This window comes from Sturnira hondurensis, unplaced genomic scaffold, assembly GCF_014824575.4.
Source record: "Sturnira hondurensis isolate 20B ecotype Veracruz unplaced genomic scaffold, ASM1482457v3 Scaffold0008908, whole genome shotgun sequence".
NCBI classification, from domain to species: Eukaryota; Metazoa; Chordata; class Mammalia; order Chiroptera; family Phyllostomidae; genus Sturnira; species Sturnira hondurensis.
In genome coordinates, this window is record NW_028081539.1 from 4721368 (window position 1) to 4744346 (window position 22979).

The window sequence follows — 22979 nt, forward strand, 5'->3', positions numbered from 1 at the left end:
GTGACTCAGTTGGTTGAAATGTGGTACTACATACCAAAAGGTTGGGGGTTTGATTCCTGGTCATTGCACAAACCTAGGTCGCTGGTTCGATCTCTGGTTGTGTTGCATATGAGAGGTATCCAATCCCACCTATCAAGGTTTCTTTCTCACATTTTTTATTTATCTTTCAAATCAGTAGCATACTTAAATTTTTTTTAAAAAAATTAGGATGTGGCAAAAGCAGTAATAAGAAGGAAGTTTTATTACTACAGGACTATTTCAAGAAACAATAAAAATCCCAAATAAAAAACCTAATATTACATCCTTAAAAAACTAGAAAAAGAACAAATGCAGCCCAACATCAGCAGAAGGAAGGAAATAATAAAATTAAAGCAGAATTAAATAAAATAGAAAACGAAAATACAATACAAAAATTAACACAGTCAAGAGCTTAATAAAGAGATTAATAAGATCGACAAACCTCTAGCCAGATCACTAAGGAAAAAAGGGAAAAAGACTCACATGAACAAAATCAGAAATGAAAGTGAAAAAAGTTGCAACAGACACCACAGAAATACAATGGATCATACAAGAATACTATGAAAGACTATATGCCACCAAGTTCAGTAACCTAGAAGAAACGAACAAGTTCTTATAGATCTATAACCATTGCAGATTGAGTGAGAAAGAACTGGAAAATCTAGATTGAACACTATGTCTGTTTTTGACATAAGATATTTGCAATAGGTTTAACAGTTAATATGTCTTCTGTTTCTAAAATATTTAGTTCAAAATGGTACAAAAATGGACAGAGAACCTGAAATACTAAATGTATGAAAATCTCAGTTGAAAATCACTGCGAATGAATCATCAAATAGAATAAAGCAGGGAACTTAGTGGTGTTCTCAGATCCTTCACGCAATGATGCAATTGCTCAGTTAACACCTTTTACAGGTGATTTGCCACCTTTGTTAGACAGTTCTTACATTTTTAAAAAATTATATTGAAATGTTATTTTGAGATGAAATCTATTTCTGGTAGCATCTATTTGTGAGATACAAATGTGCCCCTTGGTGAAGTACAATGTCCTTTTTTTTGATAAGACAACTACTTAAAGAGAGCTACCATGACCCATCTAAGGCCTCTTTGTCTCCTTGTTGAATGTTTTTGGTTCCTGACATTTTTTTAAATTTTTTAATTTAATTCTTGTTCAAGTACAGCTTTCTGTCTTATATTCCCAACCCTGCCCGCCCCCCACATTTAGATTTTTCTTGGTCTTCTGGAGTGCCAGAGTTTCCCAATGGCTGTTCCATGGAACACTACCCCATTTACAATAGTCATTGAAGAAAAAAATAAAAAGTCTGAGGTGAATTGCATTTGAAAAGTCTACCAATTAGACCATTCTCTAAGAGGATATCAAAATACTAAAGTCTTGGAAAGGCTTTGTATTAAAGACCTACCTAGTCTTGCTCAAAATTATTTGATAAGGAATCTTTTTCTTTAGATGTGTAATACTTAATATCCTATAAACCTCTGGTTCAGCAGGGCATAATTTAATAAACTTATCTGTATAAGAGATCTGTCCTGAAAACATCCAGCCATTGTTAATATAACAAGAATGGTTGCACACCATCATATAACCTGACAGCCAAGGGAGTGGACTGGAATGCACATGTGTGAACAATGACGACTTCACTGTACTAGTCAGTGGGGGTGGTAGACGTTGAGTGAGCATGTGTACTGGGTGGCCATCACATTCAAAATAACTGAGTGAGTAGAGCAATGAATCTGCATCAAATTTTGCATTAACTTGAATGTTCCAAGGAAACTATCCTGATGATTCAGAAAGTTGCATCTATGGGCAATTGGTGATTGGTAGTTTCATCACAACAACGCACACACTCATGCATCACATCTGGTGCAGGTTTGTTTGGTAAATATCAAATCATCCAGGGGACTTAGTCTCACTATACCCACATTTGGTACCCTGTGACTGCTGGCTTTTCCTAAAACTAAAATCACCTTTGAAAAGGAAGAGATTTCAGAACATCAGTGAGATTCAGGAAAATGCAATAGGGCAGCTGACGGCAGTAGAAAGATCTGTGTGAAGTCCCAAGGTGCCTACTTTGAAGGAGACTGAGAGAGCATTGTTCTATGTTCAATGTTTCTTGTGTCTTTGACAAATGTCTCTATTTTTCACATTACATGTCTAGATACCTTCTGGACAGACCTCGTGCACTGTTATTTTAAGAGCAGTAATTCTGAGGCAGAAAGTTCTGTGTTCCTTTATTAGTTTTAACAATTACTAGCTATTTGTTTGTGGGTGGGGGGTTTTCTTTTTATCTTAATCCAATAGTTCCATTTATAAAATGGGGATATTAATTTTTCTTTCTCAGAGAAAGGGTCTGGCTTATTACATTACTTTTAATACTAAATAATGATAGCATCTTTCAAAATAAAGTAACGAGTTGAAAATATTTCAAATACATATTTCTGTGTCTGTTTTTCCACTCGGACTATCAGCTACTTAAAAAGGGACTTTGTCTTAAATAATTTTATTATTTATTTTATCCCCAGCACTACAAATTTATTTTGTATGCTTTAAAGTTCTGAAAACATTATTACCCATGACCGGAGTACAATTTCCACTAATATATTCTAAAATGCTTGAATTATCTTTGTTTGTGGTCATTCACAATACAATTTAAAAAAAAGCACATGTCGAATGTTGAATTTGCACATGGTTATTTCACATACAAAGATTTTTTTCAAGAAGAGTTGTTATGTCACATCTCTGTTCTCTGAAATATATTTACTGATTTTTAAAAATCTATAAACAGAGTTTTACATTGATCACTATTAAAGATCTTAACTTTTATTTAGGCCATTTTTCTGTCTTCTTTAGAATATTTTTTGAATATCATCCATTGAACTAGCGACCCCTTTGAGCTGTTCTAAGTATGTGAACTGTGTAATTTAAGACATGGTAACAATAATGGGAATAGGACTACTACAGTCTACTCACAGTGATTTATAGATCTTTCTCTGAATGAATCCATGCAGACTTTTACTAGTAATACTTTTGGGGAATATTTATGGCTATTGATACTTAGCTTATCAGACATCATAATTTTGGGAAATTACATTTCTGTGAAAATGTGAGACAAGCATATATCTTGAAACTTTGGTATTTCTTCAATTATACCCATTAAAAAATATTGCTCTTTTTTTGTTAAAAAATTCTATTTGTGTATTTATTTTTCCACAACTATATCTACATGTTCTTTAGTGTTATTGGGTATAATTTGGCTAAGTCTTTACATACTTCTTTTTTTAAATTAAATTTATTGTCATGACATTGGTTAATAAGATCATATAGGTTTCAGTTGTGCACCCAATGCAATACACAGACTGTGTATCATGGAAATGTACTTTTCATGTATTTTCATGTGCTTAAATCTACTAACATCTACGCTTTTACTGATGTTTTTCCTTAGTTTTTGAAAAGTGATTTCTAAAATGTAAAGTACACCTATATCTTCAGTTGGTGTTCTTGTGTGTTGTCATTTCAAACTCTAGATGGCATAAATTGAATAGATTCCATCCAATACACAAAATATTATTTTGAAAAATTAATTTTATAAATTAAAGTTGGTATTACTTGAAGTCCACCCAGTTCACACTTTTATGCGTTTGCTGTTATGAATTGTGGCTACGTTATTATTTTCATCCTGCAGGGTATGCTGTATCTATTGTCTCCTGTGGTATTTGTTCTTGCTAAGGTGTATGGACTTCTTTGCTCCAATTATCTTTTTCAGTTTTTGAAACATACACACTCACACATGCATAGCCTTCATTTCAGTTTTACAAAGCATCGATCAGGTGAGAGAATCTCTGGCAAATTACCTCCCCTTTCTTTGAAATAATTATTTATTCATTGCTAGACGTTCATGAATCCACAAGGTAGGAAAATGTAATCTTTTGCCTATCATGTTTCTAGATCTAGGGTTCACTTTTGCCACTTTACCTTCTCTTCCAAAGGAAGATATTTAAGGAATAAAAAATATAGAAACAACACCAAAACCTCTTAGAATACTTCAGGTTTCTACACAGGATTCCATTGTCACCATAGAAAATGGTAATGTACAGCAGTAAGCTCACAAGCTTTGGAATTCATGCATGGGAAAATTGCTGTACATCTTGGAGTCTCGGTTTATAAATCTGAAAAGAATAAAAATAGAAATAAATATTTCAGAATAATGAATGATATTTCTGATCTTTGGGTAGGACTAATGTTTATCACAATGCAAAAATTGTAGTTCATACTTAATATATATATATATTAGTTAATATATAACTGTTCATATAGTTTAATAGAAACATTTATATCAGTAGGGTTTAGAAGTTTGTATCCATAGGGTAAACATAAGTAGGTGGTTATTATAATAACAGTAGCTAACACTTGCCAACATCTGCTTTTTTTAAAGATGAAGTAAGCAAAATGATACTCGGTTAATAAAAAATATATGATGTTTGATTCATATAGAAGGAATTGCTATGCTTTTATACCTGATAATGAAATTAACACCACCCAACTTAACAGCAATGCTATTGGAGCTCTCTGTGAACTTCTCCCCCAAAACATGTTTTAGATAAAGTCAAACTCTTCTGTAAAATACAGTTGATGTGGTATGGGGATTGGTAACTGCTTACTTATAATTATGTTATAGAAATATCAGAGATGTAGAAAGGTAAGACAATTTATGTATAAATGTTTATCCCAATCTTACTGTTTACAATTGCATACATTGAGAAAACCAGTTTTAATTAGAAGAGAAAAAGTTACACTCCATTTCCTGAAAAATGAAAGTGCTAAGCTTTATATTGCAAGTAGAAATTGTGTTTTAAGTATATTTAGTAATTGCCCTGGCTGGTGTGGATCAGTAGGTTGAGCGTAGTCCTATGAACAGAAGTCACTGGTTTAATTCCCAGTCAGGGCATGTGCCTGGGTTGCGGGTCAGGTCCCAGTTGGGGGGGGGTTGGGTCCCAGTTGGGGTGCAAGAGGCAACCAGTCAATGTTTCTCTCACACATGGATGTTTCTCTGCCTCTTTTTCTCCCTCTCTAAAAAATTAATAATTAAGAATTTTAAAAAGATATTTAGTAACCTTGGAAAGTTCTCAGACTGTAATGTTAATTGACCAAAAGCAGGAAACTTAATTATACATATTATTTTATTAGTTTTAAATAAATTCATGTGGAAAACAGAATGGAAGAAAGAATCAAGTGCTTGTTGCTGGCTTGTGGGTAATTTTAAGTTTTAATTTCCCCCTTTCCGGTACTTTCCATGTTTTTATAATAAACATTATCATTATAATGAGAAACATGCATAATTTTAGTTGAGAGAAAAGATAATGAAACAACTTTACATCACACATTTCTTTATAAATTAGCACTCCCACTTCCCCAGTTCAAGAGGTGAAAAGTCAAAACAAAATAACACAAAAATCAAGATTTCAAAATAAATTGCTCATAGTTTTTCTTAAGCTGTGGAAGGCATTTTCTTCCCCACAGAAAATGAAGATAAATAAATACTGTCTTTTCTTTATTCTATGGAAAATGTTCCTTCCAAGTGGGAACCTTGACTTCAATTCTCTTAGAGTGAGGAGAAATAGGTGAAAAACACTTCATTTACATATCTAACACAATCAGTTGAACATTTAATTTGAAACAGTAATTTTAAAATCTGATTGTTACTGATTATCTGTGGTTTCATTTATTTCTTAAATCAAGAAGTAAAAATGGTAGTAAGGAGAAGAAACCAGTACTTCTGGCCATTCTCAAAGCCAGGGTCACCTCTTAAAACATATATCTCCAGGAACTAATATAAAGGACAAATGGACAGCAACCAAGAGGGGTGGAAATGGGAGGGAGGTGGGGAGCACTGGGGAGGTGGGCTGGGATGGGAGTAAAAGACAGAAAACTGTACTTGACCAATAATTAAATAAAAAAACAAAAAAACATATATCTTCAAACTTGTGAACTTTGTCTACTTAGTATTTTGAACTAAACTCAAAAGCAATTGAAAAATCAGTGCAGACTGTATACTTTAATGCAGTGCATTTGACAGCATATATTTGTTGTATATGTATGTATACATATACATACATATGTATGTATGTATGTATTTTGAATCCTCGCAATAATTTAAACTGATGTTTTTTAGGTATGTTTTATATTCAAGGCATGGATCTATTAACCAGCTAATCTATTTATACAATCAAATAAGAAACAACAATTATGTCATCTCTTTACCTACTTATTTATCTTAGGCTTAAAACTCTTGCAAGTATGTATTTTATTTTACCATCTACCACTGCCCCCATGTATCCTTACTCATATTTAAATGTGTGTAATTTAAAGGAGTGTTCTGATATTTATCCAAATCTTTATTTTTCTTGGTCAAAAGTTAACACACTTTGCATCATTTCACTTATTTAATCTTTTCATAAAGCTCGACAGCCCCAAATTCTATATAGAAGGCACTGCTCTTCAGTCACACCTCATATATCTGGGGCTATTGGGAAATGAGGTTTCCACATGATTGAATTTTCCAGATAATTCAGCTGAGTTCGGCATGCTTTTGCTGAGTGCCTACCATGTGGCAAGTGCATGGGGCATAGGCCTAGTAAGTAAGATCTCAAAAGCTCCTAGCCTGAGGGCTGGGGGCTGTGGTAGGCCTGCTGCACACAGATTTTAATAACTATAATACAATGTGCTAAGAATTATGATGTAAGTATGCACTAAGTGTTGTGGAAACACACATGAAGGGAAAATTAATTCTTCATGTGGGAGGGTAAGAGGCCTCAGGGGAAGCCACTGAGTGAGCTTCACCCTTGTTGGGTCTTTTGAGATGAGTAAGAACTGCTGAGAGAGGGGGGCAGATTTGGATTCTAGAAGAAATATTCCTAAGTGTTAAAATGTTTAAATTTGTAACAAAATTTAAATAATGCAAATAAAATGATCAATACCAGTAATACTACTACAGTGAGTAACAGCAAATACCTACCCATTTAACGGGCACTTTCCATGTGTTTGGCAATGTGCTAAGTGCTTTATTTGAATTAATTTTTTCACAAATATATGTATTTATATATTCCCCAAAGAAAATCTGCTATGTATAATTCAACCTTTTCCTAGTGCTCTGTTATGAATATAAATTTCTGTACTCCATTGTAAAAACATTTTAAGCTAGTTTGCTTGATGTCATTAGCCACCTTTACTACTTGGATATATTTAGCTAAGCTGTCATCATTCCGGTTCACAGTCAGCTTCATATTTACATCATCTCCCCACTCCTGCTTCTCTAAGATTTGTGATTCTTGTGTGGACATACTTCAGACTGTGTGTTGACAATTTCTCCTTAGGAGGATTTTATGGGCTCCGGAGAGCAGTGGACACTCAGAGCAGGACACTCAGATGACGGTTGATGATGTTTTTTCTGAGTATCAGGACAGCACACCAGGATAGCGTACATTTCTTCAGCATGTGGGATCGTGCTCTATTTCAGTGGTTCTTAACTCGGGGGAGCTGGCCCCCAGGAGACATTTAGCAATGTCTAGAGACATTTTTAGTTGTCATAATGGCTGATTCTAACACTTTTAAGCTAAAGCTGCTCATGAGAGAAACTTTTGACATTATAAACTCCAGAGAAAACCATTTATTAATTTGTATTCTCTTGTAAATGAGTTCTGTCATAAAGCTGTAATTGAGTTCTTTAAACGGTATGGTGGTATTTATGTTAAAGACCCGTAGAAAGATATATGCTTTGTCCTTGGATGGCCATCATTACACTTTTACTAGACTTCATAAGCTCTTTGAATATAAAAGGAGATGGAAGGAGGTGAAATAGTTATGAGTAGAAATTTGGGGAACAGTGGAGATGTCACTGTGGGCTGTAAGGCTCATTTCCAATGAAAATGGAGACATAGTACCATTTGTCCTCTAAAATCTGTCCATGATTCTTTTATACAATTTCCCAAAGAAAATTTTTCTTGGCCAGGTGTACATAATGGCTTTACTTTTGAACTGTTTCTTCTCTCTTTCTCTTTTTCTCCATACATATATATCTATATATCTATAATATAGTCCATGTTTTCACATAGAAACATATATATGTGTACATATAATTGAAAACTATAGTCTACTGAAGAATATTTCTCTTTCATTATCTTGTTTACTATAGAAATAATTTTACTTCTCTTTGATTAGTTTCCAACTTAATTTTCTCTATTGAATTTAGAGACAAAGTTTTATTATGGATCATATGCATCAATAAGTGTTAGTAAAGTTAAATAAATGAATTCTTATATCTAAAATTGATGTTATTAAAGATATTTATCAGTAATAATTGTATAAATCACTTCTAACCTGAATTTTGCCTTCAAGTGTAATTCATACAACTTAGATATACACTTAAATGACATAAGTGTGTTTTGGTAAGAAAATTACAATGATAGTAATAGCATTTTAATAGCATTTTTAATAGCATTTTTATTTGTGTTCTTATATCTGCCATAGACTTATGCAGTAGATATTATTTAAATATTCATTTAAAGAAGAAAAATAGAAGCTCAGAAAAGTAACTTAATTATTTTTTTAAATATCAAGTAAAGACTAAGTGTAGCAAGTCACTGTTAAAGTTAAACAGATACCAACTTCCACTGTAACCATGATTCTTTGCTTTATTAAGGTAAACTTGTAATGAGGCTCCTCAAGGATCTGAGCCCTATAACTTCTATTCAAGCAATAAGGTACCAGTAAGAAATGTCTGCTAATTATACTTAGAAACAAGCAAGATAATGTATTTGCTACAAGTCTGTGATACAGAACTCTTGATAAAACTGATTTCAGCAAAAGATAAATGGGGTTCCATCCAAGGACACATCCAGTGCCTGTTAGTTTATCGAATTCCCTTGCTAAGAAATTTAATTTATGAAGATGTTTTACATGCGAACCCCAAGGACACTGTCAGAGAAAAGTAACAAAGCGTACACATATACTTATTTTGGAATCTTCAGTGTTGTCTATGAACATTTCTTCTTGCGTTCAAATAATGCTAGATGTTCTAAATACGAATTTAAGTATGTCCTGTAAATATCCTCATGTTTCTTGGATTTGTTAAAATCTCTCTGCTTGGCTCTGTTTTCTCCTACCACCCAAACTGTACAGTATTTTGCTTCTTCATATCTTAGCCAAGCTCACAGTTTCAAGGTTCTGTGTGCAAACTTTCGGTGTTTGTAGGGGCATGCTCCCTACAGTCCCATAGGCGAGGATCCTTTTTTGACTCTTCCATCTTCTGGTAGTCACAGAAGTTCCTTGGCTTGTGTCAACATAGTTTCCGTCTCTGCTTTGTTTTGATATGCTGTCTTCCACTGCATGTTTTTATCACTGTGTCCCTTCTGCTTCTTTTTCTAAGGATAGTAGCTATGACAGATTAGAGCTCACCTTAATAGCTTCGTCATACCTTGATTACAGCTGCGAAGACCCTATTTCCAAATGAAATCACAATCATGGGAATTAGGACTTCCACATGTCTTTTTGAAGGACACAATACAACTTATACCAGGGAGCATGTCAGTTACTGTTAGTTCAGAAAAATAAAGCCATTGTGAATGAAAAGGAATAATGGATTTATTACAGTGATTTGATTTTCTACAGTTGTGGGACCCAGTTAAACGATTTATGGAACACTACTGCTTTTGCATGTGGTGATGGTGTTAAGGTTTGGAGCACAAAATTATTTGCCTCATAAAAATGGAGTATTTGGTTACAGAGACATACACATAGAAGGAAGATGATATGAAGACATAGGGAGAAGGCAGCCAGCTCTAACCAAGGAGAGAAGCCTGGAACACATTCTCGCACAGCCCTCACCGCGACCAACCATGCCGATTCCTTAAATATGGACTTCTAGCCTCCAGGCTGGATATAATAAATTTCTTTTGTTTAAACTAACCAATCTGTGGAGCTTTGTTAAGTCAGCCTTAGGAAAGTAATGAAACACAGGGTACAGCAGAAGTAATGTCTGCTTGAATGTGGTTGGTAGGGTAATAGCATGGGTGAAATAATTTATAGTTTTAATTTGAATATTTTACCTAAAATGTCATATGGTATGCTTGAATATGATGTTGTTACTTTACAGAATTACATGCTTACAATTTTGTAATAAAAATTTTTGTAATAAAAATGGGGCATAATTTGTGCTGGACCTTGTACATCCATGTAAATGGACTTTTTTCTTGGCTAGAATGCGTATTTGAATTTTAGTTTCATTATTATAATTGTATAAAATGTAAAGAAATTATATTATGGATTTAATTCTGCTATAAATAAATAATTTTTCTACATGTATTTTCTCTCTACTATATTCCTTTTACGTGCATTAGTATTTTAAATTTTTAATAGAAGAAAATTAATAAAATTTCTTTTTAATACAAAAAATATAAACATTTCTTTTAAAATGTCAGATTAAAATGGTAAGACAGAACAATTTTTATAAGTTTATTTTGTATTGTTTATAGGAATTATTTACCATATTCTACCATTTCTAGTGAGATGAGTGCTATTCTTTAGCATAGCAATTTTATTCTTAAAAAAAAAATCTACAAGACGGGTGGTTTTTTTTTTTTTAAGTTGCTAAATGAGTGAAAACTATGGAATTATTACCATTGTAATTATTACTTGATTTTCCCAAAACACATTTTCTTATCTGTAGATAATTCAGAAGGCTTCTTATATGAGAGAGGTGAAATTAAAGAATACTTATTCTCAAAAGTAAAATTTTTAAAAAAGTAGAAATAAAGTAGCTTTGTTAAAGAATAGGAAACTATAAAGCTTATGGAAGCAATTGAACCTCCACAACTTTTCAGAGGTGAACTAAAAATACGTGAATTTTTTAAGCATACTATTTGCCTAGATTTACCTTCCAATGAATTGGGATTTATATTACTAAAATTCAGATATTTGGAGTTTGCTTGAATACTTTGGTTGATGCTTTTTCAATATACATCTATTAAAACTAGGACCATTTTTTCTATAGACATGCTTGGCAGTTTTGAGATTTGGACATGAATTCTCTGGGGATTTTTTTCTAGAAAAATAGAAAAAAAAATTTTTTCCCATTTCAAAAAAAAATTTTTTTTCCATTTCAAAAAAATTTTGAAATCATAGAGAATACCATTTTAATAGTACCTAAAGATATTTGTTGAAACTGTTGTCAAAATTTACCTTTGTTCTTCTTTATTTTTTTAGGGGTTTACTTTTTAATGTCAAGGGATGTTATTATAAGTTTTGCAGGATTTATTAGAACATGCTTTATTATTACCATGCTTCAGTCAAAAGCAGGATTGAAAGCAGGGTAGCGCTTTGGTATTTCCCAAGATGCAAGATGACTCCTTCTTTTGTTTATGAGATAAAGTTAATTGTCTCAAAGATATTTACTAAATATCTCAAAACTGTGAGGATAACCCTCTCTTGGAGCTGGCTTATTTGGTGGGTTTTCTACGTTAGAAGGAAGAGGGAGAATTTGGCATTCCCTCATCCTGTGAATATCACGGATTTTTAAAATTCGATGGGAACTTTTCATTTCTTTGTGGTGCGTGATTGTCCTTCATCTACGGTACCTCAAACTGAATCATGTAATAAGTATAAAAAAGTGTCTGCAACCCTCCTTTGGTAAACACTGTGATTAAAATTGTGAAGGAAAATGAAAGTTGCATAGTTTGGAGTAGCTTAGCTGAACAATTGATCATAATACATTCATTTTACATTCTCTAGGTTAATGGAGGAATGGCATAAATGTAGTTGAAATAAAGAAGTGAAGATGTGGCTTCTAAAATATTGTGAAAATTTTCAGTTCTGTTAAAAAAGTTAATTTTTTAATTATAGAACATTTTATCTAAGAAATTAACATATCTGCATGACTTGACTTTATTCAAAATTTGCTTTCTACATTTTATAAGCCACCTTTGAAATGGCTTCTGTAAGTGCAGATAGATGGCAAACGCATTGAAGCAGTATTTAACATAGCTGGTTATGACACAGTTCTGAGTTTCCCCATACGTATAATAAGCTCTTTAACAGATTCAGCACAGTATAAAAGGTCATAAAATGCATAATAATGTATTTCGGTTTTGCTTTGAAGGTCTTCCAATGTTTTACCATTAACCTATATAAGCCTCAGCTTCATCGGCCTAAAAGAGCTGCTGTAAAGATTAAGTGTCAGAAATATGTGACATTTAGCTCAGAGGCTGCCTATAGTAAGAATATAATAAATAAAATAATTCATTATAATTCTGCAAGCATTCATACATTTGTAAATATAATGTTAAAGTTAAGGGACAAATGCTAATATCAATAACATGGAGATTTTTCTTAAACATACAATTTCATATTCATAGCTATTACTGTCCCCAAGGGACTTATGCCTGCAGAATATGTTAAAGCAAGTTGGGGTAGATTTTTTTCACTGAGTCCATGAAATTTACCCCTTAATCAAATAATGCATTCTCTGACCCTCTTAAAAACCTTTGATATCCACAAAATAATTTATATATAAAAATGGAAAATGGAGTAAAAATTTAAAATATGTATTATAAAATGGAAAAATATATAATGAAAATCAACACAAATGGAAAGCTATCTCTGTGCTCTACCCTTTGAGAATCCACATTCATCTAAACCAGAGAAACCACTTTCACATTCATCTCTACAGGCAGTTTAATCCTTGGCTGTGAACTTGCTAGTGAGGAGAGCTACTTACAGGTAGTGGTTTCAGGGAACATTGATTATCGGGGACCAAATCGAGCTCACTAAGTCAGTTTGTAAAGGCCAGTGAAGAGCAGGAAAATGAAAATTACTTTCAGATATTACTAATCTGTACCAGGTTTCGGTTAGGAGTCTAGCAATAAAAAAGTTTCTGTATCTTATTTTTCATCATTTGAGTCACTTGTTTCCCTTGTTCTTTAATTAACTCCTGTTATTTTACAAAGTGATTTTGTAATGTTTTCACTTAAGAATAGGAAGGGATGGTTTTCGTTCAAACCTTTAACTTTTTTTTATTGTTGCTCTTTTTCTCCTTAGGGATGCAGATCTGTTTCTGTTAGACACAAGAAAGGCCCAAGCTTTAGATGTGGGCTGGCTTGTCTTTGACATCACTGTGACCAGCAATCACTGGGTGATTAATCCACAGAACAATTTGGGTTTACAGCTCTGCGCAGAAACAGGAGATGGTAAGCACTGAATTTCATGTACTTCGTGGTTCTGGTTTTGACACATTGAGAGTTACAGGGTTTTTTGTTGTTGTTATTGTTGTTTTTCAATTTAATCAATAGGTTTTATACTTACAATGTGCAAGATAATGTATTCCATAAGATAGTGTACTGTATTAATTAGCTAATTGATTTATGAACATGTTGATTCAACACACATTTATTGTCAAGCTCTGTGGCAGGGACAAAGAGGTAAAGAAAAAGTAGGTACTGTTCCTGCTCTCAAGGAGTTTTTAATCTTGTATTGAAAACCTGTACACAAACAAGGAGAAATAGTGTAATATAATAATACCAAAAGAAAACTATATGCAAAATGCTATGGACCTATGCCTTGCTTGGGATGGTGGTAACAAAACTATATAATTTGTAAACATGAATTGAATTACACATTAAGTAAGAATGAGTATTACTATGTAAATTACATCTCAAGATCTGACTACAAATAACAAAGAAACGTATATTCTCAAAAGTGCTAGGGAAACAGACAAAAGAGCTACTAATAATAACACAAGGTGGGCCCTGGCTGGTGTAGCTCAGTGGATTGAGCACGGACCTGTGAGGGCCTGTGAACCAAAGGACTGTAGTTCGATTCCCAGTCAGGGCACATGCCTGCATTGCAGGCCAGTTCCCAGCAGGGAGTGAACGAGAAGTAACCATACATTGATATTTCTCTCCCTTTCTTTTCCCCTTCCCCTCTAAAGATAAATAAATAAAACATTTTAAAAAACAACACAAGGTGAAAGGGAGATTGGGGATAGAACAAAAGAGTCACAATAAAAATCCACAAAAAATAATACCAAATTAGCTCTTCACGTAGTATAATATTTGGTCAAAGACAGCAGCTCCAGGATCATTTGTGGGAGGGTTCTGTAGGAAATCTTCATTTTTAAGAAACCCCAGATGTTATTCTTACGCTCACAAGTATTCACTGAGCAACTATGTGCTATGTGCTTGGCCAGATACTAGAGATGAAATGGTGAGCAAATGCAGAGATGGCTTCATGAGGCTTGATGAGACACAAGGTAGTAAACACGTAATAATATTGTTGTGTGTATGTCACTACATGAGTAGAGTCTGATAGACGTATGAGTATTGAACAGTGAGAGAATTCAAGCTATAATCTTAAAGGTTAGGAAGACGTGATTAGGGAAGAAGAGTAGCCATGTCAGGTAAACAGAAAAGCATTTACAGGCCATGGGGAGGAGGGTCCTGGCTCATGGGATAGGGTCCTAGGGGACCCACAGCCAGTTTATTCAGAGTATCGTTGGCCTTTGGTCACTGAAATAGTCAAAAATTTTAAAATTCAAATCTGGACTTCTAGATTATTTAAAATTATACTTGTCATGTAGGAGTCTAGAACATAATTTATTTAATGATTTATTAGCTTGATTAGTATTTTTTAAGTAGCATAAACGTACCAAGTGGGCCTACGTTGTGTTCTTGCCCCACAACCTGCAAATGTTAGGGTCAGGCCTAGGGAAGATTATGGGTTGGCCAAAAAGTCCATTTAGTTTGTTCCGTAAAATAAAGTTACATTTTTCATTTTCACCAATAACTTTATTAATTTGGATATTCGAGTATGTTGGCTCTCTCCTACATGTATGATATTGATTGTTTTTAGTTAATGTTTGATTTGATCGCTGTCAACTGCAGCTGGTCTACCTCACTGTGGAGCATCGACCAGCAAGAAAGCTCCAACACAGAACTTCCCAAACCACCTCTGACATGTTCAGTCAGTGGCAACACCGCACACATTCACTGCACAAATTCTTTTTTTTCTGTTTCGGTTGTGCTTTTACCTTTCTTGACATAATAAAGCACAATGTGTCAAAAATGTTGCATATTTTCTTTCATCTTCAATATTAAAATGGCTATAAGCCAGGCAGTGAAAGACAAATGCCATAGGATCTCACCTAAAAGTGGAACCTAATCATCAAAACAAACAAGCAAGCAAAATAGAACCAGAGACGTGGAAATAGAAGAGCAAACTGACAGTGACCAGAGGGAAGAGGGGCGAGGGTGAAAACGGGGGAAATGAGGGGGAGGGTAGGCTTACACATGTTCAAGTCAAGTAACATGTATGAAGGACCCATGGACAAAGACAACAGGGGGAGGATTGATTGTAGGAGGTGGGGGGAAGGGTAGGGCCAGGGAGAGTAATGGGGGAAAATGGGGACAACTGTATTTGAATGACAATAAAAAAGTTAAAAAATGAAAAGGAAAAAATGCACATTGATATGACAGCTGTCAAATACAGTTTAACAAAATTGCTTTGAACGAAGTTAAAGACAACTAAACACTCCTTTCCCTAAGAGCCATCTTAGGGGGGAAAAACCAGTGAACTTTTTGACCAACCCAATAGCTTTCAAAGGGATGGTAATTAGAGAACATGCCTCATTAAATTTTACTGCTTTTAGTTTTTCACAAAATAGACACAGGCAATAGACACAGGCAATAGACACATAAATAGACACATTGTCTATTTCAGGCAGTAGACACATAAATCTTAGAATCTGTCTCATTCACTTCTCCTTGCCTTGTTTACTGAACTACAGCTAAACATAAGATGTGTCTGTCTTTGGTTTCTTTAAGGGGTTCATTATTGTAAGCAATAGGACTGCATGTGCCATTGTTTTACTTATAAGCAAATTCACAGCCTAAGAATAATAACATAACCAGTGTTGTCACTCCAAGGTTTTGTGTGTGGAACGAGGTTGCCAGCTATAAATTAAGTATATTCCAGAGTTAGTGTAGTGAAGCTTTCATGGGCCTCAGATCTTGACTGAAAAAATAATGTTTTTGCTGAAAGTCTTATAGACAAGTTTCACACCCTCCCTCAATCCAGACTTTCCATAGATTTTAATTAGAATGCTGAATTTTTATAAGCAATTTTATATTTTGAATGATAGGTTATTTTTTAGTTGTGGCTTTGAGATTAGTGTTAAGGATTTTCAGAATTCAAGCATTATAAATGTGGACTGAGAAAAGCCCATGTTTAAATAATCTTTCAAAAATCCTTATAATGTTAAGCTATTGTACATTTATGGTCAGAAGCGGGACTGGGATTTCAGCAGTGGCGGGGTGAGCCAGTCGTTTCTTCCCTGGTATGTGACCCAAACAAAACAATTAAATTAGTGGTACGTGCTTCTCCCAGTCTTCTCCTCGGGGATGTGCTTGAAATGTCAACCTAAACAACTCAAGAGATCTATGAAGCATGATCAGTCTGTTTCCTTTGCATTCTGCCCCCCCACCCTGAAAATTCCAATATTTCTCTTTTGTTTTTGTACTCCTCTTCTATTGGTTCTTTTTCCTTTGCTATCTATATAGTTTAGCTTCTATCTGCTTTCAATTTATCTTCTTCTCTGCCAGGAGTATTTCATATTTTCAGTTTCTCTCCCCCCTTGATTTATTGCTGTTATATTTTAAGCATAAATTTACTTTACATTACTGATGTATTCTGTTTTTAACGCCCTACCATAAACTAACATTTCACATCTTTCAAAGGTTTCCAAATTCCTCATGTAAGAGTTAGGTTTGATATATACAGCACTTTGTTGCTCTTCTTTGTCTCTTCAGTATAGTCTACTATAAAATATTAAATGGTGAAATGTACTAGACAAGTTGGCTTTTTGCATTTAAGCAATGCTTCAAACAGGTTCTAACCAGTGGTAGATCATACATGAAAGCGAGTGACCCTCCCCGTGCCTTAATTTTTGTTAACGGCAACCTCATGGAGAATAGACATGTGATGTTTCTCTGTAAATATGGATAACCAGATGCTCCGTTCATGACTACTGCCGATGTTCTCAACACAATACCGTGCTATTGCTCCAAACAGGGCAGACACACCATCTTTTATTTGAAATAATGGATTCTAAATATGTTTACTTTTTGGCAAAAGTAACTGGAAGTTATAAAAGAATGACAGAAGTCTGCTTTCAAATTCAGTTGTTGACTATTTTTAATGTACTTGTTTGTTCAACATAAAATTGTTGAGTGCCTATGTATGCAAGACAAAAGTTAAAGGTCAATATAACCTGGGAGACACACATATATATAGTTAATCTCGGAAAGAATAAGGTACCATAAATGCTCAAAAATAGGGGTATAATCAAGACACTGCAAGAAAACAGAAAGGACTGTGGTTCAGGTGGCGTTTAAACTAGGTCAGTTGGGTAAGATTTCAAGAAATGGAGTGGAAGGGGAGGGAGTTGTGGTAGTGCATGGAGTGATGGTGAGGCCAGGAGGAGAGACATCATTCCTGGGTGAGGAAACGATGTGAGTAAATAGATGGAATGGGAAAATGGAATGGTATAGTCTGGGAAAAGTCAATAGTCCCGAGTTAGCTAGAACCACTTCCATGTGCAAAATATGATTGCAGATGCTATTAGGAAAGTGATTTGGAGGCAAATCATGGAAGGCACATTAAATTTAACTTATGTATAATATATTCTTGTAGCTTGCTCACACTTCATAAAAGAACTAGACTTGCTGCTTTAATCAATCACAGCAACACCATCGTGATTACATGTTGGAATGCATATCAGTTTCATGAGGTCATGGGATGTGTATTTCTTGTTCACAATCACACCCTCAGTGCTTGGTACAATGCAGATTGTAGGTATTAAAAACACGTCTTGAATGATCATTGAATGAGTTTGTGATTTAAAAGGCTCTTTCAAACCACCTGACACTGAACATGTTACTCTTAAAAAGACATTGCATACTGAAAATTTTGGGCGATTATTAACCAAACCAGTTTGGTGTAACATAGGAGAAGAATGTTGTACCGCAAACCACAGTACAGTAGTTAAAATAGTTTCAATCATAAGGTGAGGAGAAATTCACTGATGAATATTATTAAATTTTACTTATCCTGCTTCTGCAAAGAAAAAAATCACAGAGGCCTAAATATATTTTGGAAATCAAAAGACTGTTGAAATCAAAAGTAGCATTATGGTTTCTCAGAGGACCTGTGGAAAATATGTTAGTTTGTGAAATGTTCTTTTTAGAAATCTGACAAATGAACTGCCAAGGATTTGGCAGGAGAGTTTAAGAATATTCTACTGATATATTTTTTTCATGCAGAGTAGATGATTATCCTCTGAGTTTCATAGGTCTGTTTCAACAAAATAAAGAGACCATAGGAGCAAGTAAACAAGCAAAAAAAAATGCTGCTTTTTAATGGGCAAATACAGAGATTCCAGACAAGTGTTTGTGTCCAATTGTGCAAAATCAGTTTCAAAGTTCTCAACCAGTCTCTCGTGGTTATTAATGAACCTCCATGATAAAATATATACTCTTTTTAAAAGCAAATAAGCTTATGTCTGTCTTATAATTTAATGTTAGATTTTCAATTGCCTAAATTATAAAAATATATTAACTGTATGACTTATTAGGACTTTATGAAAATTATTATTGAAAATTGGTAAGCATTAATATTATCCTATACACATACATACACACAAGGTTTATTACAGAGCAGTTTAATCTAGGTTAACGGGGTTTTCACTGCAAACACTGTAATCTTCCTTTGTGTGATGCTTTATGTAGTTTAACCTTCCAAGTAAATTGATACTTTTTTCAAACTTGGGTTTATAGAGTAATTGAGAGATGGAAAAACAAAGATAGTATTTTGGAGATCATTATACTGCCTTTTTAAAAAGCCTTGTGTTTGCAGACATTTTAGGTTTGGCAATACTCAGAATGAATTTTGCCAATGATTTTTTTCCTCTGTATTCAAACCCACTAATACGTCAAGGAAAATTCAATCCGTATGTTTCCGATTCATTTGTATTCAAGTCATCAAAGTGTTGTTTTGTAAAGGTATTGTTTAATGTCCAAGAAACATTGTAAGGTTTTTTTTTTTTAAGTAAGACTCTAAACTCCATTTGTCTTCAAAGTTGTGGCACAATTTCCAAACATATAAAGGTAAAATTTAGATTTAAAGTCAGAGATTTCAAAGTTTTACTACATTTTTTAGCCAAAACAAGAAAAAAGAAAGATTTCAGAAATATAACTGTCAAAATAAATTTCATTTTAATAGATGCTAAAGTATAATTTGAATAAATTTATAGTCATTGCTACAGCTAACTTAGAATTTAAAATTTTGGTAACTCATTTGAATAAGAAGAATAAGTAAATAGCTCTATTCTGAAAATAAAATTCTAAGATGAAATCATTAGGAAAGTTAGATTTAAATATTGGCTCTTACAAATATTTCATATTTTAGCCATAGCATCAATAAAATGAGTGTTATAGTACTTACCTTATAAGGATGGTATAAGGCTGTATTACATGATAGGGTCAGAATACCGTATAATAGGACAGGAACACGGGTCTTTATGTTCAGTTGTCTACATAGTAGTTCACTGGGGCTTTTTATTTATTCCAGGTGGCACTCCTTTAACTTGGGATCAGTTATTTTTTTGTAGAAGTTTTACATATGTTTTAAGGAAGTTGTAGATAAATTTACTAATGATAATCCACCAAAGGCAGGTAAGATTATTGACATATGTCCTTAAATTTTGATTTGGTAGCACAGTGTATAGACAGTAACTAATAACTTTGGTTGATGAAATTATTATTGATAGAAAACTTTGAAATATATTCTGTTCTAGAGAATGAAGAAAATAGAAATGAGCCCTGGCTGGTGTAGCTCAGTGGATTGAACGCGGGCCTGGGAACCAGACGATCGCGGTTCAATTCCCAGTCAGGGCACATGCTTGGGTTGCAGGTCAGTTTCTGGCAGGGGCCAGTTCCCTGCAGGGGATGCACGAGAAGCAACCATACATTGATGTTTCTTTCCTCTCTCCTTCCCTTCCCCTCTAAAAAGATAAATAAATAAAATATTAAAAAAAGAAAAAGAAAATAGAAATGAATGTTCAGAGATATGTGTCAAGATTAATTGTTTGCTTATGTTGGTTTTCTATCTGTAGACACCACTGAATATCAAATTATTAGCACTATGGTACTATGGTATTATTAGTAATATGGTACTTTTCTTGAGTCCCAACCATTTTATCCTTAGAAAAAAATTAGTGTAGTTATTTTGGGAATAACTAATTGTATCAAAAATACAAGGGAAACAAGCTTCCTGTCACTCAGTAGGGTTATACAGAGGGATACTTACCTCAATGTAATTATCCCTCTATATAATTTACCCTCAATGTAAATAACCAGTAATTGACTAGTAAACCTATTAGCAAGACTTATATATCCACACGACTTCTTACAAAGATTGTAGAATTATAAGCAGTATTTTAATACTCATAGAATACATGGTTAAAGAAACATAACAGCCTTTGGTAAAGAGTAGTGGCCTGATAGTTCCAATATATGTATGTTGTGTTAATATTGATAGAAAAATGCACAAAACCCCCTGTTACATAAATATTTCCCATAAAAGAATCAGAAACTGAAGCTCCCTTTGAAATGATTGGAAGAACATCAGAGAAGATATCAAGGAAAGAAACCATTATAGTGATTGTCTTCTTCTTAAACTATAACTCCTGTTGGTCATATTTTTCAGACTTTGTAAAAGGTAAAGTTACATTTATTTCTCTTGTTAATACACAAGAGTTTTATCTATTCTGTTTCTTGAAATTATATATATATATAATTACATATGCACACACACACATATATATATACATACACACACACACACACACACACACACACACACACACATATATATATATAAATAATCAGGCTTTCTTAAAAGCTCCAAGAATTTAATCTTCTTTTATTTCCTTATCATTATTACAAAAGTTAGAAGTCTTAACTTTAGTTTTAGTTATCAATACAATGAAATTAAAAGTGGGTATTTTAAAAACTTTTATTACATGGGGTTTTTCCATGTTATCTACTCTTTGACATATGACGTTTTTGCTGTTGTTGCTCATTTCTAGAAATTGACAACTGCGACATCTACATTAATAGTAAGAAATAGGATTAGTCATTTTTCTACCACCTTGAGGTGTTTCTATTCCTATTGCTTTTTACTACTTACAGAGTAATTTAACATACTGATAAAGAATTTCTTCAAAATTGCAGTATTCTGTGATATCTTCTAAATGTGCTATTGATAAATGAAAGTATTTAGTTAAGTAAGTTTGTTGCGTTATCCTTAGGATTCCTAGGACAGTCAATCTTTTTACCTCAGGGGAAAATTTCCAAGTTAAGCCCCTGTGTTGTCAGATAACTATGTATCCGTGTCAAGGGTCAAATGATTAATGGGGCTGGTTAATCTGAATTCAGCTGATATAGTGCTAATAAGTAGCAAAAAAAATTCAGAGGTCAAATGTGATATATTTTTTTGTCACACTGACTACAATTTCTCATTATTATTTATCTAAGTTCAGAAATTTAACCTATATCCAGTTACTAGAAGATCTTTTAAACCTTTTGAGATTTGATAATATTCTCTTCCCTTATCAGAACTCCACCTTATGAGAAAATTAAGTAATTTTTGTTCATTAAAGCTTATGGCTCCCTTTTGCTGAATTCACAGTGATGTCAATTGATTTCAAATAAATAAATGAGAGTCTACATCAGTGAAATTGCAAGAATCACATATTTTGCTAAATGTTCTGGAAGGAAAAATGCAACATATACTCCTATGATTTTCCTAGGTAAATGTTAGTGTAAAATAAGTAGTTCTTTATGTACTGTTTAATGTTAAGGATAATCAGAGCATACTTGCTTGACTTTTGGATAAATGGAGAAAGAAGGGGAAGGAACATGTATAAGGGACCCATGGACAAAGACAATGGGGGGATTGAATTTGGGAAGTGGGGAGAGTGTAAGGCAAGGGAGAGTAATGGGGGAAAATGGGGACAACTATAATTGAACAACAATAAAAAATAAATAAAAGAATAAACTGGGAGAATAGATAAGGAATACTCATCATCTTCAAGCACTTAACTAGGTAAAATAAATAAGTAAGTTGTATTTTTTCAACTAATCTAGAAATTAAATCAGTGTACAAAACAGGAAGATTTAAGGCACAAGGAAAAAAGTGCCTAAGAAATGGAAATTACTGGCTATGGAGCTGTTTGTATTGTGAAGGAGTGAGCTACATGTGAATGGAAGAATTTACCATTTATTTGACCCTTTTTCTAGGAATTATTATATTGCATGAGATAATTTATCAGGTGATTGTAATTTAGAAGCATATACTTACATTTGAATCATTGTACATATATAAATATTATTTTCAGAGGCTATGGTGAATAGAAATGTACTGTCATAAAAGTGCCTGATAACTAGTTACATTCAAACTCAAACTCAAGAGATATAAAATCAGAGATGGAGAAACTGGTAAAGAGAAGCAACACACTCCATGCACATTCTTTCAGGGTGTGTGTGTGTGTGTGTTGAAAGAGAATATTGAGGGAGAAACACATTCATAAGTTATCAGGTAAGGAGTCAGATACAAGTTCACAGCTGAAAATCTATCACTCTTAAAGTTTCCAGAGAGCTCTTATTAAAGCATTTAGTGTATTTCCTTTTTCTTTTTTCCCCTTTTACATTAAGTGCCACAGGGATTTTTCAGTACTATAACAAAGCAAAATCTACTTGTTTCCAGAGCATATTACAGTTGTATTCCACAACACTAAAACATAAATTAATTTATGACAATGTATTTGTTTCTAAAATTTCTGGTT

At 33.6% G+C, this 22979-nt stretch overlaps 1 protein-coding gene across 1 annotated transcript in view; it reads left to right on the forward strand.

Annotated features, from left to right (window-relative positions):
• Window positions 1-22979, forward strand: part of BMP5 (bone morphogenetic protein 5) — a 117060-nt gene that overhangs the window by 62509 nt on the left and 31572 nt on the right. Inside the window, exon 3 of the mRNA XM_037056354.1 lies at window positions 13121-13269. Coding sequence (XP_036912249.1) covers window positions 13121-13269 — 149 coding nt within the window. The remainder of the gene's footprint in view (window positions 1-13120; window positions 13270-22979) is intronic.